The following is a 27,444-nucleotide window of genomic DNA, read 5'->3' on the forward strand; positions in this document are numbered from 1 at the left end:
CATTCCCACATGCTGACCGCTAGACTGCACAGTGGAGGGGACCCGGTATCACCCCTGCTTGTTGACATGCTGGTGGCGTGGTCAGTCTGGGTAAGGATGACCATGCCCCCGATGATTGGAAGAAAAGCTTTGCGGGATAGCTAGATGGCTTTCAGCTCCAGCCAATTGATACGAGACTCCTGCCGGGTCCAGACTGTATGCTGTGGCTGTCCAGAGTGGCCCCCAGCCCTGTAGGGAAGAGTATGAAGTTCTGGTGACTTGCGGGGCCGGCTGCCGGAAGGGCTTGCTCATCCGCAGGTTGCAGTCCCTGGACCACCATGTGAGGTCCAAGTGGAGGGAATGAGGAATGTCGACAAGCTGCGCTTGGGAGCCCCGCTCCAGATTCTCTGAGGCTGCGAAATGCAGCTGAAATCTCCTCATCCCAAGTCTTGTGTGGGGTACGGCCGGTAGTACTGCCGCCATGATACAGATGTTGGTACCACCAGGCCGTCGTCACTTCTCGGGTGAGGAAGGGAGTAGTGGACCTCTTGAAGGCCATAATATTGTCCTCTGAGGAGAACACTCTCTCGGAGCGCATATCCCTGATGAGGTCCAGGAAGGGCAGACTCTGCGTAGGCTGCAGCTGAGACTTGAGGTTGATCGTAAACCCCAAGGTCGCGGAGTGTATTCTTAAGTGCGGAGGAAGTGTGGATAACCGCCTCAGATCGACCATGACGAGCCGGTCCAGGCAGATGAGGTGGCCCTGTACTCTGAGAAGGGCTGCCAACTGCATTCATGATCCTGGTAAATACCCTGGAGGCTAAGTTGAGGCCAAAGGGTAGCACTTTCTACTGGAAATGGCAGGCCATGATCCTGAAGCGCAGAAAGGAGCCATGTGGTTGCCAAATCTGGACGTGTAGGCAAGTGTCCTTCAGATCTAGGGAGCACTTCCAGTCTGTCTCCGCAATGAGTTGGCATAACCATCTTGAATCTTTGAAGAGGGAGCGAGAGGTTGCGGGTGGCTAGGTCCAACTCCTCTCAGGCCAGCATTGTTCTTTTGTATGGCAAACATTCTGGAATAGAAGCCCAAGCGCCTCTGGCTCTCAAAGATCGACTGAATTTCCGCTAACACAGTTGCGGTCCCAATCTGTGGATGTGAAGAGCAGGGGGCGAGGAGGAGGGTACTACAGAGGATCCAGGGGTCTGAAAAGTTTAGGCGCCAAAATTGCCCCCCACCAGAGACACGTGGACCTGAAGGGACGCGTCATGATTTCCTTCCGTTTGAGGCTGCTGTGAAAAAAGCCCTTGCCCACCCTACCCCCCCTTTTGTTTGAACCAGTGCCAACTCGGGAGCAGTCAGGCTGCCTCGACCTCCATTCCTGGAAGCCCCGGATCTCGCCGAATGGCCGCCATTTGTCAGAGTGTTGATGCAACTTGGTGTGTATTCCTTGGGCGTGGCCTTCATTAGGATAAAGACTTCCAAGTTTGCAAGCTGTTTTTCTTTTTATCCAATTCCTCATCGGTGGTAGAGTGAAAGAGGTCCAATATGCGTTCCTGGACATCGGGGTTAAACTTAGAAGCCCGAAGCAAGGTCCTCATGATGTCCATGGCGATGCATATGGCCCGGCCAGAGGCATCGATGTGGGCCATGGTAGACTCCATGATGTCCTGCGCTACCAGCTTGGCTTCTCCTAGGCCTGCCTTGAAGCGTGCTTGGCTCTGCACCGGAAGTTCTGGAATGAAGTCTGCTATTTCCCGCCAAAGACCTGGGTTAACAGCAGCCAGCATGGCATCCACGCTGGATTGGAGGTGTAGAGAGGGGTTGGAGTACAGCTTCCTGTACGCCTCAAAGATCATCTCTTTGCCTAGCAGCGTCAAGGAGGCAGAGGACGACTGAGGTCAAGAGTAGAGTGACGCCACAGCGATCACCAGCGAGTGCGGTTGATCCTCCTCCATTTGCCTGTATTTGGTGTCAAGGTGCCTATTTACAGGTTGGGCCAAGTGTGGTAGGGGGCCGTAGGGTGAGGACTTCTGCCAGGACCCCCTCCTCTGGCTGCTCTACCTTTGGTTTAGGAAGGCCCAAATATTCCACCAAACCTGCAAGCTGGAAGGCCAAGTGTCAGGGCCCTCCTCGTCTGTGTCCACCCAGGTGTCTGGCTGTTCCAGAGCGGGTGGAGGGGTGCTGGGCGCCGTAGGCTGCAGTGTGAAGACTGGAGGCTGGTGTACACATAAAATAAATGGTGTGGAACCGCCTGTACTGCGGGAGGCAGGGAAGCCGGAATCGAAGGAGTCGGCAGGGGTAGCGCTGGGGTCTGAGGCGCCAGAGCACAGGAAGAGTTGCTATCAGCGCTCGTGTTGTGACCGGAGGGAGCAAGTCCCTAACTGCATCCTGCAGGATGGCACCCATCTGAGGTGTTCGCATCAGCAGCAGGAACCTTTCGAAAAAACTTGTCTTCGGAGGCTGAAGAGGTGGCAGGCGATATTGACGGAGTGGCTGGGGGCTGCTGGTGGCAGACTGCACAGTCTAGGTTGCAGGGGGAACATGCCCTGTGCTGCCGATGGATAAACTGTAGGCCACATACCTGGTTGACACCAGTCCCGCCTTGACACTTGTTGACCAACCTGCTCTGTTCCTAGGAGTGGCATCAGACGAGAGCTGTCTGGCGCGGCAGTCATTTTGTCGAGCCGTGTGCCACGTGCCAAAGTCGTGGTGCATGGCTCCCTGGGCCCAGCCTCCTCAAAGACTATTGGTGGTGGAGCAAGAGACCAACCCTGCACCTCAGGCCGGGGCCTGGAAGGTGTATTGACCTTGGCAGTGTCACCAGTAGTGCTGCGTGCCGGTGCCCCCTTGGGCATTAGGCTATTAGGGGGTTGCCCCTCGGGTGTACACCCGATAAAAGAACCTTGCAGTGCCTTAGCACTGCTTCTGGAAGGATTTACTAACCGTAAGGCTGGTAGCTGGACCAGCCTCAGTACATGTGCTGGTTTGAGAACCCGAGGGACCCCCCCCCCCCGGTCGGGGGGTTCCTTGGGAAGGAGTCGCCCTCATGTGGTGTGATGGAAAACAGCGGCCATCCTTTGGGCCTCGATCTCTGTCTGACGAAGTTCTTAAATTCCTCTGGAGGCAACCCTTCGAAGAGCCCCCCCCCCACGTAGCTAGCCTGTTTTTCAGTGCGTGTGGAGTCAATGCGTTGCGCACGGTACAACCCTCCCAGCCGTTGTCGGGGCCAAGCCAGCTGAGGCAAAGAGCATGGGGTTCAGACATAGGAAAGAGCCCATCGCAGGGTGGACACCTGCCGAAAGCCGCCGAAGTAGACATGCGCTGGGGAGGAGCGTGGCACCGGAGGACCAAGTACCTGATTGACAAAAAGAAAACAAAACAAAGGAAATATTCAGGGAAGATTACATGGCCGAAGCCAAACCCAGGAACGCTTGTGAAGTCGGCCCATTCCTGTCGACGTGGAAAAGGGGACTGGGTGGAGTCAGGGTAGCGCATACTTCCAGGGCCGCACCCCAGCAAGCCTCTAAATTTAATGGGGTGAAGGTTTTTTTTCTGGTGAGAAAGGTTGCGTCTCCCATCCCCAGGAATGGATGCCCATGCGGTATGGAGGAAAGGGGGCGGGACTTTAGAGTACAATGCTTAAGAAATCTTCTCAAGCAGGTAAGCACTTTTGAAACCTCCACTGCAAAGTAAATTAACCATTTTCCAGGCCCACAAGTTATCTAATGAGGGACACTTGAGGGATGGTTAAAGCACAAGTCAGAGGATATGAAGTCTTTCAGGGAGCCAGGCCAGCCAAAGTTAGTTGAGCTAACGTCTAGGTGAGCAGAATCACTTCTTGTAGGCAAGTAAAAGTCTTGCACAATGTTTTAGAAGTCTTTGGAGAAAGTAAAATCACTGTAGGGCCAGAGGATGGGAGGCTTGTGAGGAGCAAAGCTGCAAGCATCTCTGCAAAGCAAACAAGCAAGGCTACACAAGAGGCAAGTACCCTTAATTTTACAGTACCTTTGGTTAGAAGAAATTGGTTCCAGCTGGCTTCTGTTCCTATGTAGGTCTGCAGATCCTGTGTTCCCGGGCCTAAGTCGTGGGGACAAGAGGGAGGCCATCGGGGGGGGGGGAATCCTGCACTGCACAGGGACTGGTCACAAAGCTGGCAAACTGACAATTCTTCGATTTCGTTAGCGGTTTTCAAGCACACAAACTGGTGTCGTCCTCCCTGGCTATTCGGTTTCCTGCAACACAACCAGCTCAGAGAATGGTGTGCAGGTGGCTTAAGAGTTAATTGGTCCTACCAACTCAAAGGAAGTAGTCTTTGAAGGGCTTCTCTGTCGAGATTAACTTGGCGATTCGTACCTGCAGCAGGGCTCCACCGGGCAAACCAACGGTCCAGTAGTTGCAGCAGCGGTCCTCTTCCAGCTAGTCTTCCGTTCCTTCGTTCCAGTGGCTGACTCGGCCTTCCAAGCCAAGAGACTAGCCGCTTAATCAGTTTTCTCCCATTCATTTAGCAGCAGGGCTTCACTGGGTAAACAAACGGTCCAGGAGTTGCAGCAGGCGTCCTCTTCAAGTTCTTCGGTTCCTATGTCCAGTGGTAGACTGCCTTCCAAGCTGTTAGGGAAAGTTCTCATAAATGTGCCGATTCCCTCTACCTTAGAGCCCGCCAGCTCTTTTGCTAAACTTTGTGGCTTTGAACTTTCATTTTCAATGTGTGTTCTGTGTTTGTTTCTTTGATTATGGAGTTTATGATAACTCCATAGGCATCATCTTTTCATGTGTGTCACACAGCACCCACAGTGCAGTGACACAGGGAAGCCTTTCTAGGCTATCCCAAGGTTTAAATACCTTCTCTGGGATAAACTACTGTTTCCCAGAGAATGTTAAATTAAATTCACTTTAGTCTTTTTAAATTCCTAGACCCAGCACACTCTTACAATAGAGTGCTGCAGGGGTTACCTAGTATCACCTGTGTCAAACTCATGTAGCAGCCAAATGCTACCCTTTCCTATTGAAATGGCTGGTGGCACTGGTTTTACAACGAACTACCATGCTTTTTCCTGACCGTGAACACTGGTAGCATTAAATTGCGGGAGCCATGTTTTCCAAGAAGTCGTCTGAGCTTCCTTTGTTTAAACGAATCCCAATCTTTTTTAGCCATTTTTCTTTTTGGAAAGGTCCTTCTAGATGTTATCTCTGCGCACCAAACTAGGTTCGGTCTCCGTTTCTATGCTTTTAGCAGGCTTCAGGACTGAAGACCGCCTCTGGCGCCTGAGTGTCTGGGGTGGGCAGGAAGTGAGGGAGGTGCGTGAAACTCCCTGTGCTTAGTCTCCTACGAGACTAAAATGCACTCTGGCGTGATTGGCTGGCTGATTGTCTGGTAAGGGCAGCCACCCTGCTGGGTGAGTTACAGCTAGGCTAGAATGAAAGGGAGAAAACTTTAAAAGGCGAGTCTCTCTGCTTGGAAAGCAGAGTCGACCACTGGAAGAAAAGAACCGAAGACGAGCTGGAACAGGACAGCTGCTGCAACTCCTAGACTGTTGGTTTGCCCGGTGAAGCTCTGCTGTAGGTCCAAATTGCGAAGTTCATCTCGACAGAGAAGCCCCTTCAAGGACTACTTCCTTTGAGTTGGTCCGAACAATCAACTCGTAAGCCACCTGGATACCATTCTCAGAGCTGGTTAGGCTTAACCGGGAGGGCGGAGAGGGCGGGGGTAAGGACACCAGCGTGTGCTTGACTACAGCTACTCGAACTAAAGATCTTCCATTTGAAAGCTTGTATGACCAGTCCCTGTGCAGGAGTCCCCCCCGTGCAGGAGTCCCCCCCCGACATCCTCCCTCTTGTCCCCACGACTGAGGCTCAGGAACGTGAGATCTGCAGGAACGGCCAGGAACCAATGTCTTCAGCTGCATCTTTTCTTCATATTAAAGGTACTGTGCCAACCCGATTGAGAAAACTTGCCTCTCGCGGTGAAAGTTCATGAAACTTTCCCAACTTGCAGGCCTTATCAGCTTGTGACCCAACATATGATTCTTTTTGTACAAACTACTTCTGAGAACTTTGGCAAAAACTTTACAGTTTACTACAAGAACTGCTCTTTCCTATTCAAGACACTAGCCCATTGACTTTGGCCTAGGCCTATTGAACCGAATCGAGTCCTCTAGTGAACTAAAACTATTTGCACTGCCTAAGAAAGTATTTGTCATGTATTTTATTAACTTGCACGTTTGACCTCCTTTTTAAAGTGACTGAAATGCCATTTTGCCCTTATTTCAGGGGAGCCTAATTTACCCAGAAACATATTGGTTTGATACTGAAGTGTGTATGATATTAAGTTGCATCAATCTAGTGAATGTTTTCTAAATGACTAATAAATTAATACGTGTTTTACCAAGTGTCTACTTGAACCACTGATTGTAAGACCTCCGAGTTACATCTTTTACTGCTCACATTCCCTCTTGAGATAATCCTGGCTGCTCAGCTCGCTACCACAAACTGCGTAGTACAGACTTATATCAAAGGTTGCTTTTGCTTACACCTGTAGTCCTAATTGTATGTGGTGGTCCCAGAGGGTACTGCATGCAATTCTTCCTAACAGTAATACCCCCCCCCCGCTTTTCCCCAGATGTCGTAATGGATCATTTGTAGGGGGTGTCTCTGGGGCCTTGATCCTCTGCCCTTGGTTCCAGTGAGGTGCCAGGAGTAGCAGGTTCAAGGATTCTTCTCGTTGGCTGGTAACGCAAGATGCAACCCCTGTCTGTGGGGAAATGTAGAATTGAACAATGCAGGTGTTCTTTTGAACTTTCCTCCATCCTATAAATTGTTCTAAGACGATAGGTGCCCTTCCAGTCACAGTCACAACAACTGCTGCAGGACAGGTTTGTGGAAAGGGGGAATTTAGGGAGAATGAGACTTGTGGCACAAGCTGGAGGCTACCAAAATTCCAGACTGGTGACTTTTGGCGCGGTGGCCCCAAAAGTGTGCTAGACAGTCCACCGGATAGTCCAGGGACACTTACGAAGGCTCTGGAGGGCTGGATCGACTAGGTGGTGTAGAGACTTGTTGGTCCCACTAGTCCAAGGACTGAAGCACTGCTGAGGGTCTTCGGAGATCAGGAGCAGAGCTTGACGGACGCTTGGCCACTTCAGGAAGAGTCTACGGATCTTCAGCAGTCTGCTATTCCTCAAGGTATACTTGGCTCCAACGTAGTGTTGAAAAGCAGAGGTCCTCTTTTTATCCAAAATTCGATCTGGAAGCAAGTCCAAGTCCACCAATTGTAAGGCTCCTGCACTATTCAAACAGCCAGTCATTAGGGACAAGACTTTCTGGGACTGGTGATGTGGACCAGAACTAGAGTCCCAGCCCTGCTTCCTGGGCCACACACAAAGGCTCACTACACAGCGAAAGCAGCAGCTTTCCCAGGAAAGTGCATTACTTTCCTGTCCTGAGAGGGAAGGAAAAGGGCCAAACTACAATATGGTGAAAAATTAAGCAAATATCGAGTGACAGCCATTTTAGGGCACTCTTTGGTAAGAATTGATGTAGTAAAACTGAAGTCTCACACAGTGTTACTACATCAATCAATTCAGTTACTACACAACACATCTGCTTGGTATTAGGTAACCCACCTTTTGGTATAGGTCCGTACTACACAAGTAGGTAGTGTGACTGAGCAGCCAGGTCTATCTCAAGAGGGGTAAATGTAAGCTGTAGCAATGAAATTGGTAAACACAAGTAAACAAGTATCACACTCAAGGTTTCAGTTATAAATAGTAATTTAACATCAATTTTTAAATAAACCTTCTTTAAAAAAGCAATTCTTGTAACCATGTAATACACTTTAAAATCACTTTTCAGAATCAGTCTAAGTTAGTGGCTACTTTTTGGATATGCTTTTTGCACAATTCCTACACCCTGAGGTGACAATTCACATGGACACTAAGGAACAATTTACTTACCTGTAACTTGTTCTCCAGCAAGGTTCTGGCATAGATTAACATGCTCATGAATATTCCGTTAGGCTGGGAATCCTCTAAAAGAAAAAAAAGGAATCCTCAAAAAAAAATAAGTTTTGTTTTTAAACTGTCTTTCTCCTATAAGTCAATCGCTGAGCTCTGGGTCATACTGCCCCTAGCCAATGACTGCCCTCTACCTAAGCCCCTCCTCTGGCAGCCATCTTTAGATTTGGTAGCACGTAAAGTGGTAGTAGGACCAATAGAAGAGCCGCAGAGGGGCAGGCTTGCATGTGAATCCATGCCAGACCCATGCTGGAGAACAAGTTACAGGTAAGTAACTTGTTCCTTCTCCATCATGGGGTCTGGCATGGATTCCCATGCTCATGAATAAAGAATACATAGGAGTACACATGCACAACCACAGGAGGAGGCAAGGCTCAACAGAAGCAATCTCGAATCTCACCAGGCTCACCTTCCAAGCGAAAAGGTTGCGCAGCACTGCTTGGGCGACGCTGGACTCCTCCCTGGAATCCCTGTCAATGCAGTAGAATTTCGTGAAGGTGCATGTCGAACTCCATGTAGCAGCCCTGCAGATGTCCAGCAGGGGCACACTGGACCGGAATGCCGGTGTAGCAGCGATCGCTCTGGTAGAAAGGGCTCTCGGACGACTAGGCAGGAGTCTGTTTGCCAACCGGTGACAGTGCTACAGCCGGAGAGCCACCTGGAAATGGAAGCCGTGGACATGGCTCACAGGACCAAAGTTCACAAAAAGCGGAGAAGTTCTCAAGAAACTCTTCGTGTGGGCCACAAAACGTCAGCACTCTAGCCACATCCAGCAAGTGCAAAGTCCTTTCAGCCAGCGATGAAGGCGTCGGAAAAAACACAGGTAACACCAAAGGCTCGTTGAGGTGAAATTCCGATGGCATCTTTGGCATGGAGGGGTGCCTCTGCAGCACCACCCTGGTCTCAAGAAAAATCAAGTAAGGCCGCTTGCACGACAGGGCTTGGATCTCACCTACTCATCTTGCAGAGTTGATGGCCATGAGGAAAGCTGTCTTCCACGACAAACTTGAGCAGAGCTGAATGCAAAGGTTCGAATGAGGCCCCAAAGGAGCCTAGTCAGCACCACATTAGGCTCCCACGCCGGGGCCGGAGCCTTCAACGGCGGGAACAAGCAGAAAAGTCCCTTGATGAACTCCTTGACCAGACGGTGCAATAACAGAGAAGACCATCCTGGAGTTCTGGTGTAGTGGGCGATAGCTGCCAGATGAATCTTGTAAGTTTGAGCCAGCCCCGATTTAGCCAATGATAGTAGATATGGCAATTCCCGAGGGGCCGTGACCCTCAGAGGGTTCATCTTCTGTGCACGGCACCAAATAGTAAAGCACTTCCATTTGTGTCTGTAGCATTTTAAGGTAGAGGACGCCCTGGCCTTCGCGAGAATCTCTTGGCAGTCCGCCAGAAGACCGTAGCCACCCAATTCTAACGCTGCAGGCGCCAGGCCTTCAAGTTCAGCTGCCCCGGGTTGTGGTGCAGAATTGCACCTCTTTCACTGGTAAGATCCGCAACAACTGGCAGCTTGACCGGAGGGGACGCCGACAGGCTGAGAAGGTGCGGGTACCAGATCTGCCTCAGCCACGCTGGTGTGACGAGTATCATCCTGCACTGGTACCATCTGAGTCAATTGATGACTCGCAACGGGGGGGGGCGGGCTTGACAGATACATAAACATGCCTTCCCAAGGGAATGAGAATGCATCCCCATGCTCCCCAACAGGGGGAATCTGCTGGCACCTCCGGCACTTGGTGTTTGTCACCGCAAACAGATTGTTCTGGGGACGGCCCCTTTTGGAGGAAAAAGTTGTCCATTTGGTCCTGCCCAAGCACCCTGCTGAGTGTGTCAGCAATGATGTCATTTACTCCTGCCTGGTGAACCTGAATGTGGAACATCCCCTGGGCCATGGCCCAGTGCCGTAAGTCCTGCGCCTCTTTGGAGAGCGCTGGGGATCTGGTGCCTCCCTGTTCCCGGATGTAAAACAATGAGGTGGTATTGTCCATGAAGTCATTCACCACCTTGCCCTTGAGGGATGGCAGGAACGACTTGATGGCCCAAAACTCACTGTAGTTCCAGGACGTTGATGTGCAAAGTCTTCTCCTCCGGCAGCCACAGGCCTCTGGCGTGAAGACATCCTGTGTGGGCTCCCCATCCTTCCGGGGAAGCATCTGCGGTGACATTCCGGGTACGGAGGGTTCTGGAAATCCATGCCCCGCCGATATTGGAGCGCACGACCCAACACCTTATCCCCAACGGAACTCATGAAGCGTGATTCCGTCCTGAAGTCTCAGGACGTCAAGGAACTCCTGCACAGGGCGCATCCGCAACCTGCAGAGCCGGATCAGGTATATGCATGACATGTAGAGTAGAGACTTGATCGCCCTCACCGTGGCAACTTCCGAGTCGCAACAGCTGTTGCACTTTACCTAGTATGGCCGATATATTCTCCAATGGTGACACCAGGTAGGCTAGCTTGTCGAGTTTGGAACCGAGGAACAGCGTGTACTGCGATTGAGTAAAGCAGGACTTTACATAATTCACCGAGAACCCCAGTTCCATAAGCGACCAGACGGCCCTCGCAGTGTGGTCGATGGCGATGTCCTTTGACCTGGCCTGGATGAGCCAGTCGTACATGTGGATCCCTTGCAGTCGTAGATGGTCCGCCACCAGGCACTTGAAGACTCAGGAAGAGCCTTGAACTGGTAATGCTTCCCTTGAATGATGAAGCAAAGACACTTGCAGTGTGCTTTGTGGATGGGGACGTGGAAGTAAGCGTCCTCTAGGTACAATGACAGAAAGTCTCCCTCCCCCAGCTGGCTGAGCATGTGTTGAAGCGTGACCATTCTGAACTTCTGGGACTTTATATATTTGTTCAGTCGCCGTAGGTCAAAAATGGGCCTCCATCCCCCAGTCTTCTTTCATACGAGGAAGTACTTTGAGGAAACTCTGGAGTCCCAGAGCCACTTTGGAACTAGCTCTATCGTCCCTTTAACATGGCCCGATCTCCAGCAGCAGCAGAGGGATGTGGTTTTCCTGCTGGCCACTGGTGGTATTTGGGGACACTTTCAATGGAACTGTAGCATGTGCCCATGGGTGAGTGTGTCCAGCACCCAACGGTTGGTGGAGATGGTCTTCCACACGCAGACTTTCGCCAGCCGGCCTTACACCAGGGTGCACGGGTGAGGGCCAGATGTCCTGGCCAGTTCAATCTTGCTTGGAGGTAGACTGGCCGCCTCGCAATGCCAGACGGAGTCTGCCCTGGAAGCGTTGAAGCAGCCCCCGTTGATTTCCTGGGTCGAGGAGCGCAAGGGCTGGTGGTAAGAGGAGACCCCGCCAAAATCACTAGAAGACCGGCTCCCTCCTGAGGAACGAAAGGACGGCCGTCGTAGCGTGCCTAGGGCACATGCCGTGTCAGTCTTGATGGCCTGGAGGGATTCATCTACAGCCTTCCCGAACAGGTTGTCCCCGTCAAAGGGCATGTCCACAACCCTTGTCTGGACTTCCTGCCTAAAGTTGCAGGCCTTGAGCCACCCACAACCGTGAAGGGAGACTGTTTACCATCTGGCAGAACCCCACGTCCACAAAGTCCATGGCCACTGTGATGGTGTGATCCGATGCCACCTCGCCTTCAAAGATCTCCAAACCCTCTACCAGTTTGTCATTGGGGAGGAAGTGCAGGAGTGGAGCGAGCTTAAACCACAGCTCGCAGTCGTATCTGGCAGCAAGGGCGTTGGCAGCCTTGACCGTCGCAGCCAAGTAGATAACCGTTCTACCGATCAAACCCAATTTCTTCCCCTCATTGTCTAGAGGGGTGGATGCCGCTGAACTGGACAATTCTTGGGGGGGGGGGGGGGGGTTGTGCAATGGGTGGCATGGGGGAGTCTGGTACCTCCTGTGCTTGGCCTGTGGTTCCCCAATCAACAGGGCGACCGGTACCGGTGTCCGAGGAGGAGGAGCAGGTAGCAGGGGTTGCCGGCATCCTCTATCTCAGACACCACTGTGTGAATGGTCAAGAAGATGTCAAGTGGAAGGTCTCTAGGCGGCATGTGGGGCGTATGGCCCTAGTCTTCCTGGAGCCCCAGTCATGGGGCGAGTCCCCGGCATCTCCCTTGTCATCGCCCTCATTGACTGTATGGACAGAAATAACCCCCCCCACCCCCATCAGCGGAAGAAATGTCTGTTCCCTGAAGGCCTTCAATGCACCCCTACCCTCTTCGTGTCCAGAGGGGTCGGTCTCGGGCTGTTGTCTAGGATCCTCTACTCCAGGGTCTTCTCAACCAGCTTCTTTGAAGCCTCCCTCCTGGGAGGAAGGGTCACCCTTGCTGGTGCTGGGGGACCCTGCGGGTCCGCCCTTACAGCCTTTGAAAGCGACGTCACTACCTTGAGGGAGGGTGACTTTTCGCCTGGTGCACCTGGGCCTTCACAGAAAGGCCAGACCCCTGGTCTTGCTTGGCCTTCCCCTTCACGGCCATGTCGGGAGCCTTGTCCTGTTTAGCCATCTCCGTCGCCGGATCGGACACTTGGTCTCCTTTGGCCTTCTGTCACGGGTAGGCCGGACACCGTACTCTGCTTGGCCTTCTCCTGCCTGTTCTTCACTGGGTTCTCCCTCAACTAACCCGGGTTATGCGACTTACTCTTGGATGAAGAACCAGGGAGTTGATTGGAGATCGATGCAGATGGGGAGGACTATTGCGCCCTGACCGTCGCAGGACCCGTAGCAGCAGCAACCCTGTCGGAAGCAGACTTGCAGTGCCTGAACTTAAGTTGGGCCCCCACAGGTGGGGCCCCCACAGGTGGGGCGCCCTCGAAGGACTTCAGCCTGCTCAGGTTTCCCGGAACTGGGGAGGCATACCCCTGGGTACCCTCCGGTGCAGAGACCTTGGCCTGCAGCCACAATTCCAACCGTTGGTGCCAATCCTTAAACGTGCGCTTTGCGAAGCCACAGCAAATCACACAATCTTCCTCCTTATGTGTCGGGTGCAGGCAATACAGACACCGGGAATGCTTGCCTTCCAGGTAGACATTCAGCAAACCACAATTTGAGCAAAGCTTTAAGAGGGCAGCACCATCCTCCTCGTCTGACATGATCCATGCAGTGTAGGCCTGAAGAATCTTCTGAGCCTCCAAGAATAACGCTCGACGAACGTAGCCCTTGAGGGGTGATGAAAAATCTGACAAACTGGTCCCGGTTAGTCGGAAGGATAATTGATGGAGCACACGGGCTCGATTGACCGAAAGATAGAGTAACTCTCATAAACGCAGCAAAAGCTCGAAGACCGAAGCACGAGGACTCCCAACACTTTAACGTTTGGTAAAAATCTGAAAATGGCTGCCAGAGGAAGAGCTTAGGCAGAGGGCAGTCATTGGCTAGGGGCAATATGACCCAGAGCTCAGTGAGTGGTTTATAGGAGAAAGACAGTTTAGAAACAAACATTTTCTTTTAACAAGGATTTCCAGCCTGACAGGGAATATTCATGAGCATGTGAATCCATGCCAGGCCCCATGCTGGAGAATGGCATTTATATATCACTAGTTATAGTTGCAGATTCTGAGGTTGCAGAAAGCAAAGGTTAAACAGATTCTCGGTATATGTAAGGACACAAATCTTCCAATGAAATCTAGACAAGCCTTTCCCAGCAATAACAGTCTAAAACAAGATACCACCTATGAGGGACAAACAATCAGTCAATGGGCTAGAAGAGTCTGCAGGGAGCTAGGACAGCCAAAGTCTATGGAGCGGAGGCACTTCTATAAAAAGTCTTGCACAAAGTTAGAGTTTGTAGAAAAAAATCCACTTGTAGGGTCACAAGCTGTTAAGCCTGTGGAAAGCAGAGTTGGAATCAACTCTAAAGGTAAGCCACTGCAAATCTCAACTGAGAAAAGCACAGTTCAAAGACAATTAGGTAAAAACCCCAAGTGTACACAGTACCTCTAGGTTGAAGAGTGGTCCAGCGGGGTTCTGTCCTGCAGCAGCCATGCAGACCCTGGGTACCTGAGCCTCAGTCATGGTGACAAGGAGGACGTCTGGAGGGCTCCAGCGGCAGCACTTTGGAGGTCGGCAGCGACAGGCTCTTCAGTTCAGAAGCACTTCGCGGTTTCAGCACTCGGTAAACAGCAGTCGTAGATCTCGGATACCGGCTGGGCTGCACTCCTTGGGACCTGCACTCTGGCGAGGGGACTCGAGATGGGTTGATCTGCCTCTAGAGGGTCCTTGGACTCCCGGAGCTTCTGGCCGGATTTCAGATGTTGCACTCTGCAACGGATTTCTCGACCCCTGGCACTCTGTTCTTGCAGCAGAGAAGAAATAAAGCCAGTCGGGGAAGGTGGTCCAGTGGAGTTAGTCTCAGGGTTTGTTGGTCCCACTAACCCAAGGGAAGATGTTCCCTGCGGAGCTTCTGTCGAATTGAAAAAGGAGTTTCAGTACAGCAGCAGGGCTTCACCAGGCAATTGAAAGGCCCAGGAGGATGCAGCAAGCTTTGTGTTTCTCCCAGCGGTCGACTATGCCTCTAATCCCAAAATCCTCACCTTTTAAGCAAGTTTCTCCCATTCAGCAGTGTGGCTGTCTGGACTGGTTGCATTCAGGCATTCCTAGAGACAAACGACAGGGGAGTTTCAGGAACCTCCCTCACATCCTGCCTTTCCAGACACACTGGAGCCAGAGGCGGGCTTCAGGGCTGGAGCCCCTCAAAGGCAAAACAAACAAAGGGCGCAAACATGGCTCAACGTGCAGAGTAAAACCCAAAAAAGACCTCAGAAACAGATAGTGACGAAAAAAGAATACCGGCCATTTTGACAAAATAGTTACACCTGTGTATAGGCGCGTTACAAATACCATATCATATCATACCCATGGGTACTATACTGCAGCTGAGGAGTCGGCCTGCGGTAGAAACACAATGGTAGGAAAATTAAACCACTGCCACCACAGTCATTTAAAGTAGTGAGGGTAACAAAAAATGTTACATGAGAATGTATGATAAGGGGCTACTAGGTAGCGCCCAGCACTCCACATAAGATGGTGTGTGCCTGACCTACAAAGAGAAAAAGCTAAGTAAAGTCACTTTCGCTTTACTATTCTTGGGAACAGTAGTTCACAGAAGAAAAAGGTATTTAAAGCTTATGAGAAATCTAAAGGATTTCTCTGTGACACTGTACTGAGGGTGCTGTGTGTCACCATACAACAAGTAGATGCCTATGAGTTTGTCAGACTCATAAAAACAATTACAACACCAAATCCAAATCAGGTCAGACACATGAGTGAGAAAAAGGTCACTCCAGGGTTAAAACTAAAGGTTTAAGTCCAGCAAAAGAGCTGGGGGCCTCTAAGGTTGCAGGGAATCAGCACAGAAATGAGAATTCCCCCCAACAGGCACTAGCCATATGCAGTAAAGGCTAACGTGTACATTGAAAAAGAATACAAAAACATTAAAAATGTAACTGCTGCCACCAGCTTGTCTTTAGGCAAATATAAAAGTAGCCCAAAATACTATGGGCATCATGACAAGTTGGGCGCTAGCTCTTAAATGTGGCGGTAACAGTATTACTGCTGCATTTAAGCGCTGGCCCCATCATGAGTTGGGTGCTAAAAGGGCTGTTTTACCTCCTTTTTTCTGGAGGTGAAAATCCAATGGGGATTCAGTTAACGCTCAACCCGTGATCCTGCAGAAATACCGCCAGACGCTTAAGCCATTACAGTGAAGCCGTATTACAGCTGGGATAGGACCCAACTCGTAATGGGGCCCAATGTGTAAAAAACTATGGTGACAAGATTATCCCCATTGTAAGATGTAGTGTGCAATGTTAAACATACAATTCAAAAAGGGAAAGTTTCAAAATACTGATAGTCTGAAGAACTGATCAGTTTCCCCATAACATGTGAGCGAAAGTGAAGTGGAAGGCTTTACTTCCCTTCAAAATGTACCTCCCTTCAAAAGTCAGGACAGGAGAAATGAGGGATAGAATATCACCTACTCAAAGGCGTGTTCCCACTCGAGAGTTCAAATCAAGGTTGACATTTTTTGCAATGCAACAAGACAGAGCCAAGCTCTAGATGGCGAACATTGCAAATCACATGACTAACAGACAGCAAAAAAACCAGGAACTACCAAACACTACATCAAGAATGAAGATCATTTCAATCTGGACTAAAGGGGATTTCAGGAAAGCAAATCATCCTCTTCTGTGGAATGCAGCAGAAGTACCTGTAGCCTTCCTTTCCATCTTCCACCGAGAGCTGCCTGAATTCTTCATACATTTTCTTGTTGAAATGATCCCGAAGGAAGAATGACCAAAATCGGAAAAGCGTGTTCATCTCCTGGGACTGACCAATGCCCAATCGTTTCCTCTCTGGGGAAAGAAACGATAATTTTATTGAACATTTTTCATTAGGCAACACTGTATTCCAAGCACAAAACAGAAAAACGTATTCCCCACTCCCCGCACATAAGCTATCATGACCAACCATCCAGTGGGACCTTAAGACTAGTAAGTGGGACCAAACCATCAGCTTCGTTTGGCGTTGCGAGTTCCATATATCATGCCTGTGCAATACGGGAGACTCCTTCGACCCAGGAGACCAGTAGCTATGCACATACCTGGGTCCAAAATTCATGTTGGAGCTTAAGAACTTCACATGCTTTTAACAGTGCCCACTGTCAGCTTCTCATATGTAAAAGTATCCCACAGTTTAGTTAGCCATTCTTTGTTGGTTGGTGTGCATTTACTTTTCCATTTTTGGGCCAACTCTACCCTTCTAGCCTGTACCAGAGCTTCCACTATTTTCGGGAGCCTGGAAGCTTCGGAGTCTGGGGACGGGACACCTAGCAAGACCCTCAAAGCGGTGCAACAAAGGGGAAATTACGACCAGATCCTTCATCCAGCTCAGAACTTCTGTTCAATAAACCTGAATGACGAGCACTCCCAACCACATATGGTACCATGCTCCCTGTTGAGCACACTCCCTTGGGCAGAATGGGGAGGTTTCCGCAAACCTTTTGGATAGCCTTACCGGGGATAGGTGCCACAAGTGGAGGATCTTAAAGTGGAGTTCTATTGGCAACAATTTACAGGGAGCCAATGAACATTAATTTACACATTTTCGCCCAGGTTTCGTCTGATATTCCTGCCCCCACCCATGCCTCACAGCATTTTCTAAAGTTCTGCCTCCCCTCCAGGACAGGCATAACCAAAACTCTAAATCCTCCACACCACTCCCTCCCTTGTGCTGGCCTTGCTGACAATTCTCAAAGGGGGAGAGGGCTCAAGAAACATCACTACCCCCGCTTGGGGTCCGTCAGTATACCCTTCAGACAGATACTACAGGACAGTCAAGGGACTTGTTCCCATAGCCTTGGCTGGTGCCTCATACTCGCTGAAGCCATTCCCCCTAAACTGGGCAGTTCTCTACAACCCTATGTCTGACCACTTCTACATGTTACGAAAAGCCTTGCTACCCAGGTCCAGTGGGGTGCACCGAAGAACTCCAGGGGCAAGGGCCAGGAGGAGAGAAGTGAGTTTGCTCTATTACACTTCCACAACCCTCAGAGCACTGCCAAGGCAGGGTGAATTCTGACGTGGGAAGGGATTTCTTTAGTGTGTCCATAGGCAGTCTTACTTTTTTAGAGTATGTATCCTCGATGAAAGTCCAATAAGCACCCATGTCATCCTTCAGGCGCTCCAATATATATAATATCCCATAATTGCGCTGCTTTAAAATAGTCTAAAGTCTGGGAGACCAAAGCACCCCCAAATCTCTGGGGAGAATCCGCCTCTAGGCTTCTTCCCATTCCATATAAATTGGCGCACCATAGCCTGCAAATTCACAAAGGGACTCTGAGGGGCCTGGGAAGGAATGTAAATAAGTATAGACTGGGAAGGATATTCATTTTCACGGATACCATTTGACCAAACTAAGAGCGGGTGAGGGGCTCCCAGCGCAGAAGGTCTGATTTTATTCTCTCTAGGAGGGGAGTGTAGTTGAGATCAAGTAATCTTTCCAGATCTCTAGGGAGGCGAACGCCCAGATACAGGGAGGAGGAGTCCTCGACCCTCACACCCCTTATTGTCTTTCTATCTCTGGTATCTCGATCATCTCCCATGGGCATAACACTTGATTTGGCAAGATTTATTTTAGGCCAGAGAACCTGCCGAAGGAGTGTATCTGGCGTAGCAGCTCTGGTAGTGATTGAAAGATTTGTCAGGTAGCAGAGAATATCAGAAGCGAATAACAAAAGTTTAAAGGGTAATTTCCTGCAACAGATTCCCGTAATCCCATGGTTCGATCTAATGGCAATAGCTCTGGGCTCCATGACCAAAGCATCCAGCAAGTGGGAGATGGGACATCCCTGCCTCGTCCCGCTAGTGAGCTGCAGGGACATCCCTGCCTCGTCCCGCTAGTGAGCTGCAGGGGGGAGGTGATACAGCCATTGGCAGCCACTCTTGCCGATGGGCCATTATCTAGTGTTACTATCCAAACCCTGAGTTGCTCTCAGAGGCCCATCCTGCTCAAGACTTTACCCATGTACTGCCACACAAAATGGTGAAAGGCCTTCTTCAAGTCAATATATATTAGATGTGCCCTCCCCCCCCAGTCTGGATTTGTGCATTAAGTATATGGTCTCCCTTACGTTATCCGCTCCCTGCCAGCGATTGGACTGTCACTGGACCTTCGAGGTAATATGAAGCATGCATTTTAACATGGAGTAAAAACAGAGCAAAAGGTTACTTTTAATATGATTTGCTCTTTAAATGATCAGCCCCATTCACGAAGCACTCATCTTTGAGCAAGTTCAGTTTTTACCTCTCATAATCCTTGAACGTCGTATGCCCACCTAATGCTGCTCATGTGTAGGCGTTCTTAAATAAAAGCACCAAAGCAGTGCAATGTTTAAAGGATTTGTTTTACATAAAATACATTACAGTCAAATACATGTGCAATTTAATCCTTTCCTGTGATCATTTTTCAAAAATGAATTTAACTATGAATACGGAAAATAATTCACATGAAGACTTGAATCCATTAGTGCAGTCATTTCAAGTAGATTAAAATTACAACATACTAAATTATGCAATACTAATCAAGATGTGCAAATATGTATGATCTGCCTAGGTTAGGCCGGAAGCACTGAAGGTACTAACTCCAAGGATTTGCATGATGGCTCTTATAGTCCCTAGTCGCAACCAGCAATTACTGACCCAGCTGGAAATAGTAAAGGTTGAAAGCCTCAAATCACCTGCTGCCAAACAGGATTTGCTGCCTAGTTCCTGCATGGACTGTTAAGAGGGGCAATATAAAGAGGTACTGGTAACAGGCAGAGCTTGAAACCGGTTGTAATGATCAACAAAAAGCAGCAAAATCTAAAAGTAGCACTGGGACTCAGGAGAATCTATGACTTGCCCCCAAACCGCACCCAAAGCATCCACATCTCCAGGTACTGTACACTGTTCAAGAAGGAACAATTTACTTTCCTGTAACTGTTGTTCTCCAGCATGGCTTCACATGCTCATGAATATTCCCTGTCGTCAGGCTGGGAACCCTTGGAAAACAAAAAAAAAAAAAAATCAGTTTCACTTCTTAACTGTATTTCTCCTAATAACCAATCACTGGTCTCTAGGCCATACTGCCCCCAGCCAATAGACCCTCTACATAAGCCCCTCTGGAAGCCATCTTCAGATTTGGTAGCATGTAAAGTGGCAGTAGGACCAAGAGAAGAGCCGCAGAGGGGTAGGCGGGAGGGTTTGCATGTGAATCCATGCCAGACCGATGCTGGAGAACAGTTACAGGTAAGTAACTTGTTCCTTCTCCAGCATGGGGTCTGGCATGGATTCACATGCTCATGAATAAAGAATACATATCTGTACACATGCAAACCCACGGGAGGTGGCAAGGCTCAACATTAAGCATCTCTTACCTCCTCACCAGGCTCACCTTCAAGCGAACAGGCTGCGCAGCACTGCGTGGCGACTCTGGACTCCTCCCTGGAATCCCTGCCGGTGCAGTAGAATTTCGTGAAGGTGTGCGTCGACCTCCACGTAGCAGCCCTGTAGATGTCAAGCAGGGGGACACCAGACAGGAACACTGTAGTTACAGCGATCGCTCTAGTCGAATGGGCACTCGGACAGCCAGGCAATGGTCGGTTTGCCAACCAGTGGCAATGGATGATGCAGCCGGAGAAGCACCCGGAAATGGAAGCCTTGGAGAGGGCCTTCACATGGTTTACAGGGTCAAAGTTCACAAAAAGTTGCGACGTCTTCCGGAAACTCTTTGTGCGGTCCACATAGAACTTCAGCGCTCTAGCCACATCCAGCGAGTGCAAAGTCCTCTCAGCCGGCGACGAAGGAGTCGGGGAAGAATACAGGTAACACCAAGGGCTCGTTTAGATGAGTCAGACGGCACCTTGGGCATGAAGTAGGGGTGCGTCCATAGCACCACCCTCGTCTCGTGGAATGTCAAATAAGATGGTTTACACGAGAGGGCCTGGATCTCTCCCACTCATCGTGCAGAGGTGATGGACACAAGGAAAGCTGTTTTCCACGACAAAAACTTCAATGGCAGCGAATGCATAGGCTTGACTGGGAGACCCATGACCCTAGTAAGCACCACATTAAGCTCCCACGCCGGGGCCTTCACCGGCAGGAACGAGCTAAATAGTCCTTTGACAAAATCCTTGACCTAACGATGCGACCAGAAGGATGATCGTCCAGGAGATCTGGTGTAGCAGGAAATAGCCACCAGATGAACTTTGATAGAAGCATGGGCCAGTCCTGCCTTGGCCAACGACAACAAATACGGGAGCACCTGTGGAGCAGCGACTTGTAGAGGGTCGCTCTTCTGTGTACGGCACCAAATGGCGAACCTCTTCCACTTGTGCCCGTAGCATTTAGTAGATGACACTCTGGCCTTCGCGAGCACCTCCTTACAATCCGCTGGGAGACCGTAGACCCCAAATTCTAGTGCTACCAGGCCGTCGGGTTAAGTGATCCTTGGTCGTGGTGCAGAATTGCGCCTCCTTCCCTGGCGAGAAGATCTGCGTCTGCCAGAAGCTTGACTGGAGGGGATGCAGTCATGTCCAGAAGGTCCGGGTACCATATCGGTCTCGGCCACGCTGGTGCAACGAGGATCATCCTGCACCATGACTGAGTTGATTGACTAGTCGAAGAAGCAACGGAGGGAACGCATACAGAAACAGGCCGTACCAGAGGAAAGAATGTGTCCCCGATGCTCCCTGGCTCGGGAAACCTGCTGCCGAACCTCCGGCACTTTGTGTTCGTCGCAGTCGCAAACAGATCGATCTGGGGATTGCCCCATCTGCAGAACAGGTGATCCACTTGGTCCTGCCGAAGCTCCCACTTGTGACAAGAGCACAGCTCCCTGCTGAGTTGGCGATTGTGTTCTTCACTCCCGCTAGATGAAATGGGACGAGGAACATCCCCTGGGCTACGGCCCAGTGCCAAAGGTCCTGCGCCTCTATGGAGAGCACCGAGGATCTGGTCCCCCCCTGCTTCCGGATGTAGAACATTGTGGTGGTGTTGTCCGTGAAGACCCTTACCACTTTGCCCTTGAGGGACGGAAGGACTGCTTCTACTTTCATAAAGTATCCATCAAAAGTTGAAAGTTATCCTCACCTTCAAACCGTCCAACTGCCATGGTGACCCTTGCCTAGCCCAAATTATAAAAGATGCAGCCTGTGAACTCTCCCCTTGCATCACCAAACATAAAGGCTTCCTTTACATCAGGTACCATACCGAACAATTTGAAACACTCCTGGGTCCTCCCCTCCTTAAAAAACAAAACCTCGACCCATCCATCCCAACTAATTGCTGCCCTATCACCACCGAGTCATTCCTACTCAAAATCCTAGATAAAATAGCGCATTTGTAAATCCAGCATCATCTGGAACAAAACCACCTTTAAGGAGTTTGACAGTCCGACAGACAACACAGTACTGAGACTGTGCTCAGACCTCAAGGCACAAAGGCAAGGCGGCACTCCTGCTACTCTTTGATCTCTCCGCTGCTTTTGATTTGGTTGATCACAAGATTCTCTGCAACCACCTGGACTCCGCGGCTCACTTCTCCCAAGAGGCAGTTTACTGGATCCTGTCCTTCGATAACAGGACAATGCGAGTTCTCTCTCCTCTGGGAGCTGCTGACCCTTCACCTATCTCTTGCGGTGTGCCTCAGGGCTCCTGCGTATCCCCCACCTTGTATTGTATAACATCTTCACAAAGCCCCTTTTCGATCTAGATGGTCTGGGTATCACCTACACAAATTATGTTGATATACAGATCCTCATCCCGTTGTCAGGGGATTATGGTAAGGATTTGGCCTTTGTGAACAGAGTATACCTCATCATCCAGGTATGGATGGCCTCTCACGGTCTATGCCTGAATGATGACAAAACGGAACTCCTCATTCTAGGCACCCCATCTAACATTAACCGATTAGGCCAGGGTACTCCTTCAAAATTGATAATATTACTGTGGCTAAGGCAGTCAAAACCCTTGGCTTTTACAGACTCTACGCTAACCTTCGGAAAACAAATGCTATGGTCTCAGCCGCCTCCTACACCTGCAAGCTAATCAGAGCAGCCAAGCCATTCCTCTCACCTAACAACTGTATCACTCTAGCCAGAGCCCTGATCCTGTCCAAACTGGACTATTGCAACGCCCTCTATAGAGGCAGCAATAAACAGAGCTGCCATAAGCTTCCCAAAAAATGCTCACATATCCTACCTTAGGAGATCTGTTAACTGGCTCTCTACGAAAGACAAGATTCTCCTCAAAACTGCATCCCTGACACAAATGTCTCCACCAGTCTGCCCCACACTACCTCACAGCTAGATTTACTAGACAAGTAGCCATTCACCCTATAAGAAAAGTCAATTCCAACCTTCTATTAGTACCCAGATATAAACGTACCAAGTCTGACGGGAACAGCTTCCCCATCAAAGCGGCACAATACTGGAACTCCCTCCCCCTGCCTTAAGAGAAGACCTACCCTACCTACAACTCAGATCCAAGCTTATCCATTGGCTTAACACTATATTTGAACTTACATCATATACAATCTCTCCTGCACCCACAGTATTTTTTGTATATGTGTGTCCTACAGTACCTCACTACATTTATTGTATATATCTGTCCTACAGCAGTGCATACCTACCTCTGTAAAAGGTTAGCTCTGTTAACCTTGCACACAGCACTGTAACCATAGCAGTTATCTATTCTGTGTACTAATGTAACATAAGCTTAACAACCCTCTTTATACCTTTGCGCCCTATTACCCTCGGGTCTGGTGCGCAATATAAATAATAAATCAAACTTGAGGGCCCAAAACACTGCCCGCAGCTCCAACACGTTGATGTGCAATGACTTTTCCTCCAGTAGCCACAGGCCTCTTGGATGAAGACTTCTGGAGTGCGCTTCCCATCTTTCCACGGAGACGTCCGTCGTGACAGTCCCCTGATGAGGTGGGGTCTGGAAATCCGCACCTGCGGACAGATGTGCAAGCACTCCGCACCACCATACCGCTTGACAGACACTCGGCAAATGTGATCTTGTCCTCTAAGCTCCCCGCCACTTGACTCCAACGGGCGCCGTGGAACTCATGCAGCGGACGCATCTGCAGCCTGCACAGCCGAACGAGGTATATGCATGATGACATCATGCCGAGTAGGGACTTGATAGACCTCACCTTTGCGACCTTCAGGGCCAACAGCTGTTGTACCTTGCCCAAGATGGCCACGATCCTCTGACGGAGACGCCAGGCACGACACTTTAGTCAGGCTCCTAGAAACAGTGCGCCCTGCAATTGAGTCAAGCAGGACTTTGCAAAGTTTTTTGAGAACCCCAGTTCCGTCAGGAGTTGGACTGTCTTCGTCGTGTGGGCGACGGCGATGTCCTTTGAGTTCGCCTTGATGAGCCAGTCGTCCAGGTATGGGTACACGTGGATCCCTCGTAGACGTAGCTGCGCTGTCCGCGATGCCAGACACTTGAACACTTGTGGCACCGACTTCAACCCGAACGGAAAGGCCTTGAACTGGTAGTGTTGTCCTTGAACCACGAAGTGTAGGCACTTGGTGTCCTTTGTGTATGGGGATGTGAAACTAGGAATCTTCCAAGTCCAGCGATAGAACACCCCCCTCTTCCAGCTGTCCTAGCACCTGCTGAAGAGTCACTATCCAAAACTTTTGGGATTTGATGTACTTGTTCAGATGGCAGAGGTCCAGAATGGGCCTCCAACCGCCAGTCTTCTTTCAGACGAGGAAAGAAGAAGAGTACACTGCGGAGCCTCGGAGCATCTTTGGAACTAGCTTGATCACCCCTTTTCTGACCATGGTCTGTACTTCCAGCAGTAGCTGAGGGACGTGGTTTTCCTGACAGGCCACTGGTGACATCCGTGGACACTTCCGTTGGAACTCTAGGGTGTGTCCGTGGGCGAGAGCGTCCAGCACCGACTGGTTGCTGACTAAGTTCACCAGCCGGCCTCCCACCGGGGTGCACAGGTGGGGGCCAGACTCCCACCTCCAGACTTGGTGCGGCCCCTGTAGGTCTCCAGGGCCGTCGAGCAGGGGGGACGCGAGGGAGGAGTTGTCGAGGGTAGGGCGAGACACCTCTGAATCCTTTAGAGGAACCTTGGGATTTCGCTCCAGATGTCCGAAAGGACAGCTGCCGTTGCTGAAGCATGCCCAGGGCACGAGCCGTCTCAGTGTCCGCTTAGATGGCCAGGAGAGACTCATCCACAGACTTTCCAAACAAATTGTCCCCGAAGGGCATGTCCAACACCCTCGACTGAACATCCTAGTGGAAATTCGTGGCCCTCAGCCAGCCTCGCTGAAGGCAAACGCTGTTGCCCATTAGACAGAATCCCGATGGGGAGAATTGCAGGCAGTACCCTCTGGGACCACTACACACAGTTAGGTCTACAGGTGTAAGCAAGACCACCTTTTGGTATAAGCCTGTACTACACGGTTTATTGGTAGCGAGCTGAGCAGCCAGGCTTACCTCAAGAGTGAATGTGAGCAGTACAAGTAGTTAGAGGACTTTCAATCACAGTGGTTCAAGTAGACACTTGTACTCAAGGTTTCTTGGTAAAACACTTATTAATTTATGAAACAGTCGTTTAGAAAACATTTCACTAGAAGACAAATTATATACCAATACACTTGAATACAAGTTTTTGAGACCATTTGAGCTTCCATGAAGTAGGAGCAAAATGGCAGTTCAGTTACTTAGCAGTGAGCAAAAAGGACAAAAGTAAGTAGAATAGATTACATATTTTCTAGGCAGTGCAAATAGTTTCAGTTCACCAGAAGAATCCAATTCAAGTCAATAGGCCAGGCCAAAGTCAATGGGCTAGTGTTCTGGATAGGAAAGAGCAGTTCTGGTATGAAATGGTTAAGTCTTTGCAAAAGTTCTCAGAAGTAGTTTAGGCGAAAAAGGATCACTTGTGGGGTCACAAGCTGATTAGGCCTGCAAGTTAGGAAAGTTTCACAAACTTTCACTGCGAGAGTGGCGTTCTCTCAATCAGGTTGGCACAGTACCTTTATATGAAGAAAATGACGCTGAAGTTGTGGTTCCTGGTAGTTCCTGCAGATCTTGCTGTTCCTGAGCCTCAGTCGTGGGGACAAGAGGGAGGATGTCAAGGGATTGGGGGACAGACACCTGCACTGCACAGGATCGTTGAAGAAAGCAACCACACTCCATTGTAAAATGTGTTCCGAGTGTATGAATTTGGAAAAGACTAGTAAAGTCAATTTCACTTCACAATCTCTGGGAAACAGTTTATCCCAGAGAAGGTATTTAAACATTTGGGAAGTCTAAAAGACATCCCTGTGTCACTGCACTGAGGGTGCTATGTAACATGAAAAGATGCCGCCTATGGAGTTATCTAAAACTCCATAATCGGAGAACACAAATGTAAAACACCAAAATATCCACAGACACCTCATGTCTGACGGTCCCAAGATATAACCTAAAGAGTCCCGGGGGCTCTAGTTTCCCAGTACTGGCCTCACAGTTATGGAACTCCGTTCCTTCCAAATCAGAGCCTTACAAGTCTGATATCTTCAGAAGAAGCGCTATAGGCTGGATCCTTAGCACAAACGAATCAACACACACCAGCACCCCATTGATCTTTTAGCCTCTAGCGTAGTTACCCACTTGTTCTCCCACTGCCCCCTGGTAACTATCTGTTCTACGACCCTAGCTTACGGTAACATGTTGTGAAGGCCTCTAAGATGTATGCACTATGCACAATGTAGGATTGTAAGATGTATGCATCTATGCCTACTATTTGACCTTCATGTTAATGTTAAAGGACATTTGTACCGCAAACTATCCCCACCGAAGTGGTCCCCTGGCGGCTCTGAAAAAGGGGAGGAGAGGGATGGGTTAGTGGGAATAAGCTGGAAAAGTGCAAGAGAGCAGTGATGTGCTGTTGGCAGCCTCAGCCCGGTGGGTCCGTTGGCTGGGCTTGGGGTGTTTTATCGTCCGTAGTCGTGTGCTGTTGTGCAAGTCTATGTGTGGTTTGTTTTGTTGTTGCATTGTTGTGAAGTCTGTGCTGATTGCTGCGTTTTAGGTTTGTGGTTGTGTTCGGTTATAGTTTGAGAGGTGTATGCAGAGGGATGGAATTGTTAGTTGGTTAGTTGGCATTGCTGTCCTTGCAATTGTGGGATTCCATCTGGGTGCGGTACATGCTAACAGTTATATTTCTATCTGGATGTCGCTCCATCTAAAGTTCAGAATTCCATACTAGTACGGCGCATGCCAACAGTCCTACTCCGTCCGGATGCGATGCAAGCTAGGGCTCAGAATCCCGAGTGTGGGGCATGCTAGCAATCACATTTCTCTCTAGATGCGACGCGGGCTAAGGAACAAGTTACTTACCTGTAACTGTTGTTCTCCAGCATGGGTCTGGCATGGATTCACATGCTCATGAATATTCCCCGTCGTCAGGCTGGGAATCCTCGGTAAAGAAAAAACCAGTATCAGTTTCGTTTCTGATCTGTCTTTCGTAGTAATAACCAATCACTGGTCTCTGCGTCATACTGACCACAGCCAATGACTGCCCTCTACCTAAGCACCGCCTCTGGCAGCCATCTTCAGATTTGGAAGCACGTGAAGTGGCAGTATGACCAAGTGAAGAGCCGCAGAGGGGTAGGCGGGAGGGTTCGCATGTGAATCCATGCCAGACCCATGCTGGAGAACAACAGTTACAGGTAAGTAACTTGTTCCTTCTCCAGCATGGGGTCTGGCATGGATTCACATGCTCATGAATAAAGAATACATAGCAGTACACACATGCACAACCACGGGAGGTGGCAAAGGCTCAACATTAAGCATCACATCAACTCAACATTAAGCATCTTACCTCCTCACCAGGCTCACCTCAGGCGAACAGGTTGCGCAGCACTGCTTGGCCGACCCTGGACTCCTCCCTGGAATCCCGGTCGACGCAGTAGAA

At 49.9% G+C, this 27,444-nt stretch overlaps 1 protein-coding gene across 4 annotated transcripts in view; it reads right to left on the reverse strand.

Moving 5' to 3' along the window:
- LARP1 (La ribonucleoprotein 1, translational regulator) overlaps positions 1 to 27,444 on the reverse strand; it is a 1,174,773-nt gene that overhangs the window by 175,691 nt on the left and 971,638 nt on the right. For all 4 annotated transcript variants that reach the window (XM_069653974.1, XM_069653972.1, XM_069653971.1 and 1 more), the window contains one exon: positions 16,182 to 16,326. In XM_069653974.1, the coding sequence (XP_069510075.1) occupies positions 16,182 to 16,326 (145 nt within the window). The remainder of the gene's footprint in view (positions 1 to 16,181; positions 16,327 to 27,444) is intronic.

The sequence above is a fragment of the Ambystoma mexicanum genome, chromosome 3q (assembly GCF_040938575.1).
Source record: "Ambystoma mexicanum isolate Mex_15411 chromosome 3q, UKY_AmexF1_1, whole genome shotgun sequence".
NCBI lineage: Eukaryota > Metazoa > Chordata > Amphibia > Caudata > Ambystomatidae > Ambystoma > Ambystoma mexicanum.